General features: G+C 38.5%; 1 protein-coding gene across 1 annotated transcript in view; it reads right to left on the bottom strand.

The window, feature by feature from the left end:
- SRFBP1 (serum response factor binding protein 1) overlaps positions 1-12,124 on the bottom strand; it is a 67,032-nt gene extending 54,908 nt beyond the window's left edge. The window contains exon 1 of the mRNA XM_027879331.1: positions 12,022-12,124. Coding sequence (XP_027735132.1) covers positions 12,022-12,051 — 30 coding nt within the window. The 5' untranslated portion in view covers positions 12,052-12,124. The remainder of the gene's footprint in view (positions 1-12,021) is intronic.
- Between the last annotated feature and the right edge of the window lie 1,209 nt (positions 12,125-13,333).

The following is a 13,333-nucleotide window of genomic DNA, read 5'->3' as shown; positions in this document are numbered from 1 at the left end:
ACAGCCTGCATTGTGAAAACTGAAATTAAAAGTATCTGATCTTATTATAAGAACAATAAACTTGTTTTTAAATTATTTTAAACTATTTTTCTTCAAACTCTTCCTCTGTAAAGTTTATCCCTCTCTGTACAAGTAAGAAGAGGCATAAGTACCGGAAAAGCAAAAGGCTAGAAGGTTCTTTAGGTATGTGAAAACTCCTATCAAAAAAGGTGAACAATCAACTATCAGTAAAATTAACAGCTATCAAGTCCTCCTGCTAAAGTGAAACTCAGTTTCATTTCTGGATAGAAGGAAACCAGGACTCAAGTTAAGACTTGCAAAAGTTATAGTTAATTTTCATCATATGAGTAAGTATCACCAGTCTTGATACATTTTGGAGGGATAAACAGGTCTGTACTAAACACTCCTCACAACCTGAAGAAACTTCTGTCATTTAAACTGAGGATAAATTTTTCTCCTGTCTCTAATCTGTAACTCCCAAGTGTCTTGCTTTCTTGTCATATATGTTCATATATGACACTTATAAAGTTCAGAATGAAAAAAAATCATCTATATAAATAGCGTTGCAAGATTGTAACAAAAATCTTCACACAGTAAGTAAGTAGAGAAGTGTGGCATGGAATAACAGAGCATAATAAGGAAAGCAAGGAATGATGTTTAGTCTAATAAAATGATCAAATAGAAGTCAATGAGTGAAGTTCTAGGAGGTGGAAAAAAATCATAAGCACTTTTTTCCCCTGTCTGGGGGAAAAAAAAGCTGTTGTGATAAGCACATAGTAAGGATTTAGTAGCCAGGTTTTCAAAGGAAGAAATCCTCTGATAAAAAGAACAGAAAAGATGTATTTGCAGTTTTACACGTTCAAAGTATTTGGTATCTTTGCATATCCTCTTAAAAAAAAATCTGTCTTCTCCTTATGGAAAAAAAGAAAGCTAACAAAAGCAAAATATTTCAGACTTCATTTACTAATGGACTATCAAGTCTAGCTTTTCATGTGTCTTATGGTGCCCCTAGCACAAGGACACTTGGCATGCATATAAAATATAAGTATCACAACACATTCAATGAGTACAACCCCTACTCAGACCTAGAGTACTCCAGTGACTAGCAATAGCCATGGCCTAAGGAAACACACTGTGATAAAAACTGACATAGGGGAAATCCAAATTTGCATCACAGATTTTTCTGACTTACACAAGATGAACATTCAGCCTGTGTCAAAGACTACTAAAATCACCAGAATGTGAACTACTGTTGGCTTCAAATGTTCCAATACTACTGGCCCGAGAGACTCTGAAATACTATGCTACTTCTCACATGAAAACTGCTCTTCCATTAAGTTGATTTCTACTGTAATGTCTCTATGACTTAAATTTTTTGTAGGAACTTTTTTTCAGTAAGCAGTTACAGATTATGCAAATAAATAAATAAATAAATAAATATTAAAGAGTGGCACTACCATGTTGTGATAGTTTTCAATAAGGCCTTCCTGGCAACCAGCTCGTAACCAAGAAAGTGGCCACGTACCCAGTATTCCATACGATTTTTATGTAAACCAGGGTATAAATAAGAAGGGAGAGAAGCCTTTGCTCTCTTCTCTTCCAGTGGATCTTCATGACATAAAATAGAAGCTGAGGAAAAGGACAAGTATGAAAGTAGATAAAGACCTTAAAATATCGCTGCCAGATGTCTGATATACACTATTCATTTAGAAACAGTACCTTCAAACAATTAATTCTCAATCAGTTGCCAAGACATCAGATCTACAAGAGATCTACAACTATCCCAGTATTAATTATTAACAACTCAGAGCAATGCTCAAAGATTCCTGCAAAATCTTTGTTGTGACAGAACAAGTGCTCTCACATTACCCATCTGCCCAATGCTATGTTCATTCTCCAGCCATTTAAAACTTCTCTTCCACATCAAGTGCTTGTTCTGCTGGAGGATTCCCTTCTTTTTCAATTTCCAGCTTCTTCTTGCCAAACACAGGTTTCTCCCTTTCCCCTGCTTATGAGCTCTCCTCATTCCTCACCCTATTTTCATCTTGTTCATCCCTATTTTCATTTTGAGTGTTGGAATATTTAAAAAATTACCAGCTATCTCTCTGTTCCAGTCCTTCCTTCATTATTCCTCAACTGCTTCATAAGCAAGTAACCACCTTAGCTGCCCTTTTGCTTTACACTGTCTGGAATTCATATCTTAACACACAGTATAAGCTATACTCTCCTGAGCTACTAATTTTCTTTGCTGCATTTCTCCAGAGATACATGCCTCCAGATGAAATCCCCTATTCATTCCTCTGAAGCAGCTGCTATTCAAAACAGTCCTTACCAGCCTCTCATGCAACCACTCTCTACTCGCTCATCTCTTCCTACATAAACATACCTGTAAATGACCTCATATTTTTTCTAATCTGCTCCTAAAAAGCAGCAAAGAGGATTCACAGAATCATTTACATTGAAAAACACCCTTCAGAACATAAAGTCTAACTATAATCCAAATACTGCCAAGCCAATCCCTAAACCATGTCCCTAAAGTGCCAGATCTACATATGTTTTATATACCTCCAGGGATGATGACTCAACCACTTCCCTGGGCAGCCTGTTACAGCACATGACAACCCTTTAGGTGAAGAAATTTTCCCTAATATCCAACCTAAACCTCCCCTGACACAACTTGATGACATTTCCTCTTGTCTGGTTACTTGGAGAAAGAGAACAATACTCACCTCACTACAGCCTCCTTTCAGGTAGTAGTAGAGTGACAAAGTCTCCCCTTAGACGCACTTCATTTGGTATTAAATACTATATGAATAAACAGTTATCACTGTGACCCTTTGCAATAGAAATAATGTAACACTGATTTCTTATTATAAAATCAGTATAAGAATTTTAAATTCCTTTCCCTTATAAGATTTAAAGTACAATTAAAAAAGTCACCAAATCTAGTCACTGGCAACTTGTCCTTTAATTTCTCTTCATCACTGACCTCCACAGTATAAGACAAACTGAAAAAAAGTTTATAGTTGCCATACTTAAAAGCAGTTTGCAATGAATTCACAACTGATTACTATTCCCCTTCTAGGAACGTCCCCTCCTCCAGGCCCCCAGATTCTATTATGAAAAGGTCTATCACCACCTCTTCCCTTCTACGTCCATTGCTTCCTTCTTTATTTGGCAACAAGCTTCAGACCCTGCAATGCAAAAGTTGCGGAAAGACATCTGCAATGACAGCACTAAGCAATTACGTACATTTTCTGTAACAGAACCCTTTTTAAAATTGTATTTTGCTCATGATATATAGCCATAAATTACATCTGACAAAAAAACTACAGTGTACTGCAAGTATCTCACAGTTCCTTTAAAATAAAAGTTACAAAGTTTCCCATGACCATTTGCATGTTTTTTTCATTATAGTACACTACCACACCAAGGAACCACAGATGTTTTGTTTTATGAGAGCATCTTACTAGCCTACGTGGCCTACCACACACACTTTATATAAACCACTTAAGCTAAGAAAAAGTGTTCATTACCATCCTGATGTACGGTAGTTTGATAACAACTGTATACAATGGTGCCAGAAGCAAAATACTGCCTAGTTTGCCAAGCTTAATTGCTTCAGTAATCTGCTGAAACAAAATCTATGTGAATAGCAGATCAGAATTTGCTGCTAATATTAGTAAAACTGATGATGTGGCAACTCTAGAAACTTTAGAAACAGCTGCTGGAACAGTTCCTAGGGAAAAAAAAAAAAAAGCCACAATTCCTCAGAATTCTATCTCACAGAGTATAAGTTTGGAAATTTCATAAGCTTTCAGAAGACCTTTTCCTTAGGACATTTACATGGTCTGTAAAAGAATGTCAGTAATTTAACACTTCAACTGTATTAAGCAGAAACCAAGTTGAATGTAGCACAACTTTCTTCTTCTTCAAGAAACTGTTGTGCCTAGAATTATTAGTAACACAACCAATGCAAGAATTTTTACATGCTTTTCTATAGAGCTAAAGTGACTGCTGCCAAGTATTCCAGAGTTTAAAGAGAAAGCCATGTTTCCTTTCCAACTTTGCATAGACTTGTAATTTACAGAAAAAGAGAGTAGTGATTTGCCAGCATACTAAGAAATTAACTGATGGAAAAGATTAGATATTTAGTTTTGAATTGTGTAGAAACTTACCCTTTCTCAGTTCTCATAATTTGTTTATATGCTGTTCAGAGATTTTAGACCACATTTAAGAGACTGTATGACCAGCTTCAAGGAAGTATTTAGACCATATGAAAGCCAGGGATTCCCAGATCTTGGCAGGGCCAGTATTCAGCCATGGCTTAAAATTTTGACCACAGAGCATTCCAGACACCTGTACTTTTTCAAAAGTACCTAGGTGCTAGCCACTACACCTTAAGAATAATTTTGGTCCAGGATGAACCTAAAGTTGACTCAAGTTGCACAAGAGACAAGAGTCTCTGATACAGCTTAACCATACTGAGAGAGAGCTCAGAACAGTACAAGAACTATCTAGATGTTGGAGCACTTAACAGAACTGAAAAACCTTAGACTACAGAGTCAGTTCAGTGTGAGGGAGTCTAGAACAAATGCTTCTACTTCAAGGAAGTGGCCTGGGCAGCATACTGGATAGTATGGATAGCTGGATCAAACAAGGCCCATAAACCAGAGAAAAAACAGCAAAAGAGAACTCATCAGCAGACTAGCAAGAAGAATTTCACCAGGAGTAAAGGGTCCTGAATTTCACTTTTTCCTTTCAGGGAGCTCATGTATTTTATGCTAATTGTTGGATAAGCAGCCCTTGGAGCACTGCCAAGGGCTTTTCCTACAGAAATGCTCCCACTGGTGAAATACATGGATCAGGCTCCCCTCACCCTATAAAATCTCCCTTCTCTGCCAGACAGTAGCCCAGTGATAGTATTTGTTAGTATTTGTGATTAGTGCACTCTGCTGGTCATTGAGATCACAGGATTCAACTCATCTCAGAGTGAGGGAATCTATATATCAGCTTTCTCTACTACTGGAAAGTTTTACAACTAAGCCATTAAACTAAAAATGCTGCATTTTCCCCATCAGACAGAGGCATGCCTTAAAAGACAGCATGATACTTTAAATTATGAGCAGTAAAACATCACACAACTCAGTCCAACACCAGTTAACTGGTCAGATGCTTCATCTCAAGCCTCTCTTCCCCTTTAGGCAGCTATAGTCATCAGGCACGAATAGTAAAGTGCCCTAATGGAACTCCTAGATTACCACATAGTCCAGGGGATAGCACACAAAACTGATCTTCAGTGAGATGCCTGGATCACTGCACTGGGTTGGCTGCACAGTATTTTAGACTGTTTTAAACACCTATAGCACTCTGTCAGTATTATTCTGAAAGCTTCAATTTCAGATTCTTTTTTTTAATCTGTGGTAAAGAAGGCCTAGGAATGCACTTAAAAATATCACAACATACCTTAGGTAACACTAGCCATTCCTGTCTAAAACACTAAAAAATTGAATGCTTACAACAGCTCACTGTGGTGGGATAGTCCATCCCCATCCTTCCCATTTATCTTTGGTCCCACATTCCTGCAGTTCTTACTCCCTATTAAACCCTGCTACCTTAAATCTGTAGCAGAAGACTACTCTGGCAAAAAAAATTATTATGCTTACAGAAGAGGAAGGTAAGACCATGGGAAGGAGCAAGGAGAGTGAAAAGCCCTAGATTCAGAAATCGTGAGTCCAGGTGCCCATGAAACCACATTTGGAAAATCACCTTCCTTCCAGAGCATGTCACATTTGTCTGAACAGTAAAGCAGTTCTTAAAAAAAAGCTTTGAATGAGAGGTGCTTCAATTTTAAAAACTGTCCCAGCTTCTATAGTATAAAATGTGGCATAAAGAAATAGAAAATTAATAAGCAAAATCTTAAATTATGTCTGAGTTGTCATCTTAAGTCAACAAAACCAGACAGATGTATCACATCTGAGTGATTTAGCAGTCTGACAAAGGTTGAAAGGAAGATTCTAAGTAAATGTAAGTGAATACTATGGTGAAATCTTGTATAGAATGTTTCTTGCAGAAATAATGATCATTCAATGACTAAAAAACTATGTTAATTTAATTTCTTATCAATTTAAAAATTGCATTTATACAAGCATGCTGGAACTACTATATAAACAATAGAAATACATAATATGTTAAGGACTATTACATGGGTAAGTAATTAGGTTTCTCATGTTTAGTGCACCTTACAAAAATCATGATGCAGTTCTTGGTTATACAAGTCAGTGCTAGGAGGAAAGAATGACCCTCTCAAATTTCCCCCTCTCCATTTCTTCCTGATATTCCATTCAGACCAACGTTTTTGTAATGATATACAGAAACTCTGGTTACCTAAAATTACTTACTTTTAAAAGCATGTACTTGACCTTTCCACAATTTACAAATGAAGGCACGTATAAGCAATGTCAGTAACTCTTTTCTCTTTTGTCATCTTAGCTATGTCTGACCACCTAAGGACAAATGACACCTACCCATACTACAGCAAGCCAACACAGCCTTTATTTAAGCAAATATATGTTTACCTCTGGATGCACTGTGACAAAAGATTCAAGAGTTACAGACATAATTCCGTATAATTACAGAATTACAGGTATAACTCAAACTGCAGTTTCAGACTTCCAGAGATTCTGCCTCAGTCCTTCTTCATGAATTATTTCTCATGGCTTTTTATCTGATTCTTTTCATTATCAGCAACATTGCGCTTCTGCCATGCACCAGTTAAATTCTTAAGTCAGAGGTCCAGACTGCTTTCTAAACATATAATTTATCTAAAATGCAGCCTGGATAACTCAAGCGGTGAGGATGTCAGTCTTAAGTCTAAAAGAGTAAAAGAGCTGAGTTTTGCCACATTGAGTGCCACAGTACAAAATGCTGGAACCCAAAACACTACTAAATGGAATTTACCACCTTCAGCTTGATTACTAAGCTCCCTACATAATAATTTTAATTCTGCACTTTGTTTAGCAGACTGAAAATATAGGAATAAAAGAACATTTCTATCATGGTCAACAAACATTATGCAGGTATCAGCTTTTATTATCTAAACCCCACAGCTTTATAAATACAGCTCAACCTTTCCTAATTCAGTATTCTAATTCTGTAACATTTTTATTTTTATATTTAATTCTGTAACGTTATATAGACAATTATTCTGTCTATATGCAATTAATTATTAAATATAAATTTAAAAGAAAAATTCACCTGTTACTAAAGTTTCCATACCAAGTCTGGCAAATTTGATTCACATCCCAAAGACAGAAACAACACTCAACTCTAACAATTTGTTTTACATAATATGATGCCTTACTAATATTCATCTTCAGTTAAAAAAGAAAAAGAAGAAAGAGGAAGGCAGAAAGATATCTACATTTGTTGCAATAATACAATATTGGTAGCAGATTGCAAAAACAGAACAATATAATTTAAGAAGCACAGTTCTGAAAAACAAACAAACACACAAACCAAAAACAAAACAACAAAAAAATCTGGGTCAGCTCCAATTCTAAAGCTTCTGTTTCAAACTATTCTGTATTGCTGATCAACAAGGATAATTTTTCCACATTAAACATGAGTTATCTACCTTTAAACTTGCCCTCATCCATGGCAGTTGATGATTATGTGCTGCCATCTAGCAAACGTTTCCAGAAAAGTTTAACTTTGGAAGCTATTCTGTGGCAAGATACCTGAAAATTCTTAGAAAGCTTTTTAAAATAGGGAACATATTTGAGAGGAACATACCTGAGCAACAGGTTTTTAAGAAGATTGCTTCAGCCTTCAGAGTAAGCACAACGGGAGAATACAATTAGGCTTAACACAGACAAACCTTGCAAAAGCAAGATCATATGTAGCGGATATATAATGGCAAAACTGAAATTTTCATTCTCCAACTTATGCTTTCCTTTGTATAATAGAAAGTGATGAGTTGAAAATGGTAAGAAATACTGCATTTTTCTCTTTCTCAAAAACCCAAGGCTTCACTGTTTTACTTTGTTCTAACTTTCTATAGTTTTTATTTCCTTTCCACCCAACTCTTCCTTGGACACAGAAATCAAAATGCAAAAACCCCAAAAAGTAATCAGATGCCTGAATTAAAAAAACAATTGTGTTTCTTAACCCTTTTCGATCTTAAATTTCAGTCAGGCAGGCACACTGAAACTGTAGCACATTATTTACCACAACAAGACGATGTCTTCTTAAAATTACTGGATCTTGCTAACCATGGGTTCTGCAAAGACCTTGCTTTTTTCTATTATTGCCTCCGTAAAAATTCAACTAGCAATAAAGGAAAAGAACATTTATACATTTTTGGCACAAGTCTTACTCATTAACATGAAAATAGTGTGACTTTCTGAAGCTTTTACACTACAAACAACTTTACACGAAAAGAAAGAGTAATGGACTGTCTAAACTAACTATGCTGTGCAGAACTGAAAAATTAGGATTGATTTGTTTTTATTTTTTGTCTTATTTCACCTCACCATAACAACTGCAGTTTCCTCTTATTTTCACCTTGGATCCTTAACACTGTGCAGTCACCTCAAATCTCTCATTCATACAGTTACCTAAACAATGCAACATTTGCATTCTTTGTTCCTTATTACATCAGAACAGCTGAGAGAATATTGCTTTATGGAGGTAGTATTCTTTAAGCAAGTTATAATTAAAAAACCCAAACCCAAGTGACTTTTAAGGTCTCTACTCCTTTCCAATTTCTCTGATATTTGCCAATGAATTCAAAAACTCCCAGAAAGGAAACAGACATCACAGTCCTTTACTTGTCTTACTTCCTTGGAGGATTTTCATAATAATAACAATAATAATAATAATATTCAACTTTCAAGTTTCTTTGGTGATAAGAAGCTAAATCACCACCCAATTAAATTTCCTTTAATTTCAAAGCACATATACACTTTATTTCATTACAGTATTTGAACCAAAGGCTTAATTTTTACACTGTACTAACAAAACATTCCATTAAGGGTGTGAATTTTTTTTTCCTGTTTTTACAGCTGTAGTAAAACAATACCTGCCATTAAATTACACTGAACTGTAGGTACCTAGTAGGTAGGTATTTCCATTCAGAGATATGCTAAACAAGCATATCTTACCTGTACAAAGCAGATGCTGCACACCTTTTACCTATGACAATATAGTCTACAGGAATGCAAACAAAAAAGTTTTTGGACACTGGTAACTTTGTTTTCTTAGTTACTAGTATCAAACATACACCAGAAAGTAACTAAAATACAAGTCAATTAACAATAATATAGTTGCCAGTGTATGTCACAGAGAAACACTGGTCTTACACTGTTTGCTCTTTCTGTAAACAAAATACGAATTGGTACAAAAAATGCACAAAAAGGTTGAAATCTCTCACCTAAGAATTTCTTAAGACTCCACCATTTAGCAGGACATGGTAGTTTATTAATTAACTGCAGAAATCTTTCTTTGCCAGAATTAACACCTGAAATATATCACTATAATACAGTAGAATTTCAGAGAATGGATTGAGTTGGAAGGGAACTTAAAGATCATCTTATTCCAAAACCCCCTGCCATGGGCAGGGATGTCTTCCTCTACAACAGGTTGCTCAAAGCCCCATCCAACCTTTATATACCTTTCTAAAATGTCTGTCTCCAGCTTTCTTGTAGGCTTGCCTTAGATATTAAACTCCTGTAAATCCATCTAGGACAAAGAGTTTATCAGCTACATAAGGGTAACAAAGTTGTCTCTGCAACAACCACCATCATGTTTACTGGATTTGGCCTAACGGGGAAAGAAATTTGTATGATCCCTAGCATTGGCTGTCTGATAAAAGTCAGAGGTGCTCAGAATAGAGCTGCTTTGTAATTACAGTACATCATTCCCTCAGCAAATTGGAAGAATACACAAGAAAAGTTTAATTAATAGACTGCACTTTTAAAAGTCATTCCTTTATATGTGGTCAAATCCCCCATTTCATCTCTATTAGAGGAAGATATGGGTTTTACTAGTAAAATGCATTCTTACAAGGGCATCCCTGTAACAAATACACAGAGTATTTGTTAAAAAGGTAGCAAATATCCAGGTATTAGTAAATAAGGTATTTATTTTATTTATTTCACATTTTATGACTAATAACTGCACTAATGAACACAGATCTGACACTTACGAAAGGGCACAGGTACAGAAATGAAAAACACTTTTCAATCTATTCACACTAGGTCTCCACCCTACTGTAAGCCAGCCTTACCTTCTGTCACTCCTGAAGAGATGGCATCCAGGATTTCAGTCTCTGTACTACCTTACATGTTGGATGGACCTGTTATTACAGTGCGTCAAGTTTTTGTTCAAGCTCTGGTGAAAGCTCCCACGTCCAGAAAATATAAAAACTTACTTTCAGTTTCCTCTTAGGAGAGGGTTTTGTTTGAACTATACGATGAAAAGGTATCCCCAGTGTCCTTACTGAAACTATCCAGTCTTTTGTTCAGAAACTCACTGTACTCCATCTTTTACTAAAAAACTCCTCAGTCAAATAATGCTTCTGTTTTCATCCTTGTTATACTAATATCTCTCACACACCATCTATAACGCTGCTGCTGCTTTTGAGAACACACGCAGGATCACTCTCGAGGAGAAAAGACAACGCAGAAAGAATCACGTCTTGTCGATATCACCTGGAGAGTCTTTCTGCTGTATGTTCTGCAACCGGACTTGTCTATCTCACATTGGCCTTTTTAGCCATCAGCGTGCTTGTAGCAAGCGTGGGTAGAGCCCCTCTCAAATCTTCGTTCGCGAAGCCCAGCCATGATGATGATGATGACTAATATCTCTGTAGTAAAAGACTATGAAACACCACCTGAACATGATCAATCAAAAAAAACCCCTTCTTCAGTGAATGAAATAACCTCTTCTTTGGTGCTTTACTGTCATTATTTCAACGTGAAATCACTCGTTTCTGACCTTACATTTGTGAACAGCTAGGACCAAAAACTTGCAACAAATTACTGAGTAAATATCTGTATTTTATGTAATATCAAACATTTTTCCTGATACATACTAAATTCTTGACCTGCAAATCAATATGCAAATCAATATGCAAATCAACCTGTCTTCACGTTACTATGTGCCTGGAACGTACTCCTTTTCTTCCCGCTGATGAAAAATACTAATATTAACCAAGCTGTTAATTATGCAGGAACTCTGGAAGTGCACAATGCCAGCTGCAGATGCTGATACCACACATAGCTGAGCTGTCAGCTACTCTAAACTGTTCGTGCAACACCTGAAAATGAGGCCACTTTAGCTGTGTCAGGCTTATTGTGCAGGATGATTTGCAAAGGCATTGCCAAACCCCATTACAAACTGAAACACCCCCAACTAAGTGAATTTACAAGGTGGAGCAGGAAAAATATTCTGAAATAATTATGAAAAACCAAGCTTCTTTTAAAACAGGAAAAAGTTAGCTTTAATACATTGATTTTTTCATTCTCAGTCCCCCCACCTGCAAGAAAATAGGGCAACATCACATGTTTGCTATCCAAGAGACAGTCGGGTCTTTGGTGGGCCCGCGAGAATCACCGGGGAAACCTCGGTGTGAGCACAAGCACAGTTAGACAGGAGTGACCACACGAGGCCCAAGGGCAGGACGCCGCGCTGGGGCACACGTGCGACAGCTGAGCGGTACCCCCCGAAAAGCAGCTTATCCTCACAATTCGGGAGTTTGCTTCCATCGCAGCCCTTTCCCACCGGGACGGCGGCAGCAGTCTGGGGCCACATGAGGCCTTCCCTACGGCTCCAGGGGGCCACGCAGGTCCCGGAGAGTCAATACTGGCCCTGCCGCCCCCGCCGGTGCCTGCCCTGTGCCCCGGCCCCTTCCTCCAGCCACTGCCCGCCCTGCGCCGCCGGGCCCTCCCCGGCCCGAGCCTCCTGCACCCACCCTCCCAGCCCGCTCTCACCGCCACCCCGAGGACGCGGGAGTCTCACCTCGTTGTTGAGGTTCAGCACGGGAGCCATCGCGCCAGCCCCCGCCCTCGGCGCCCCGCACGGTCCCACTCGCTCCCCACGCCACAGCACGGGCACAGGAAACCGAAAGTGCGCGCAGGCGCTGCAGCCCCGCGACCCCGGCCCCGCCCCAGCCCCGCCCCGGCCCGGTGTGCTCTGGCCCCGCGTTCTCCAGCGTCGCTCCGCCCCGCGTGCCCCCCCGCCCGCCTGCCTGGCCTGCCCGGAGCCTCTGTTCGGAAAGTGGGATTAAAAAAGGGTTTTCTTCTGCTTCTCGCGGGAGGAGGATCCTGAACCCGACCTGCCCGAAGCGGCAGGGGCCGCTCTTGGAGAAGAGCGCTCGACACTTCCCGCCGTGCCCCGTACTGCGGCGTTGGTTGCATCGTCACCTGGCTGAAGGGAAGGCCTAGGGAGGTGTACTCCTCTAAATCCTTAAACTGAAATGACGTCTACCCCTCCCAGTAGTTTGTAATTTTAGAAATATCCTGAGATTCCTGTTTTTCCCACCGTGTTGCTGTTGTGTTACAGCAGTGAACGGTGACCACTGCCGTAGGCTAGGCTTTGCCCCACCTCCCCCTACCCCACAAAAAAGCCTCCATTTTCAAAGTGCTTTACACTTTTCAGATTAAATTTTCCATTAGTGCAGAAGGCATATTATGGGTTGTATGAAGATTGTGCCTCCTGAAGCTTTGGTTGTGCAAAATTTTAAGTAGCTTTAGTGAAGTGTGGCTGAGTGCATGTTTTCAGACTTCGTGATATCTCAGTCTGAGAAGCTGGGCAAGATTTCATCAGACCTTTGCTCATGATTGCCAGTTTATTGTGCTAGAAAGAATTGTTGATTTAAATTGCTACAAATATTTTTCTATTGAAACAAGACTTTTGTAAAACTCATGCTTAACTGTAAGCAAGTCACAGCATGCCTAGAGAATGAATCAGTTATTGTTTCATATTGCTGTTTATCTGTTGCAGTATTCAAAAGAACTGAGATCATATTTGAAAATATTTGGGGAAATTGCTTTAAATACAAACCCGATTTTGTTTATACAAATAAGATCAGTTTCAGGAAATTCTTTGGACATTCACCAGCAATTTGCTGGCCCCTGGATGGCACTGTTGTGCCTGGAATTCTTCTTTGAAGTCTGAATATTTAAACAAATACAACGGTTGACAGCTGTTTCTGTAATGCATTTTATCTGTGGGATCTAGCGTTTGGATCTTGTTATATTTTGGTGTTTGATTTCCAGCTGGTACTTAGGTATCTCCTGTAAGTGAACTGCAGCTAAGTCACCTTTGACTG

This window comes from Empidonax traillii, unplaced genomic scaffold (genome assembly GCF_003031625.1).
Source record: "Empidonax traillii isolate 1590-97213 ecotype Southwest subspecies unplaced genomic scaffold, ASM303162v1 scaffold54:size2178333, whole genome shotgun sequence".
Taxonomy (NCBI): Eukaryota; Metazoa; Chordata; class Aves; order Passeriformes; family Tyrannidae; genus Empidonax; species Empidonax traillii.
This window is presented reverse-complemented; position numbering and strand designations above follow the sequence as displayed.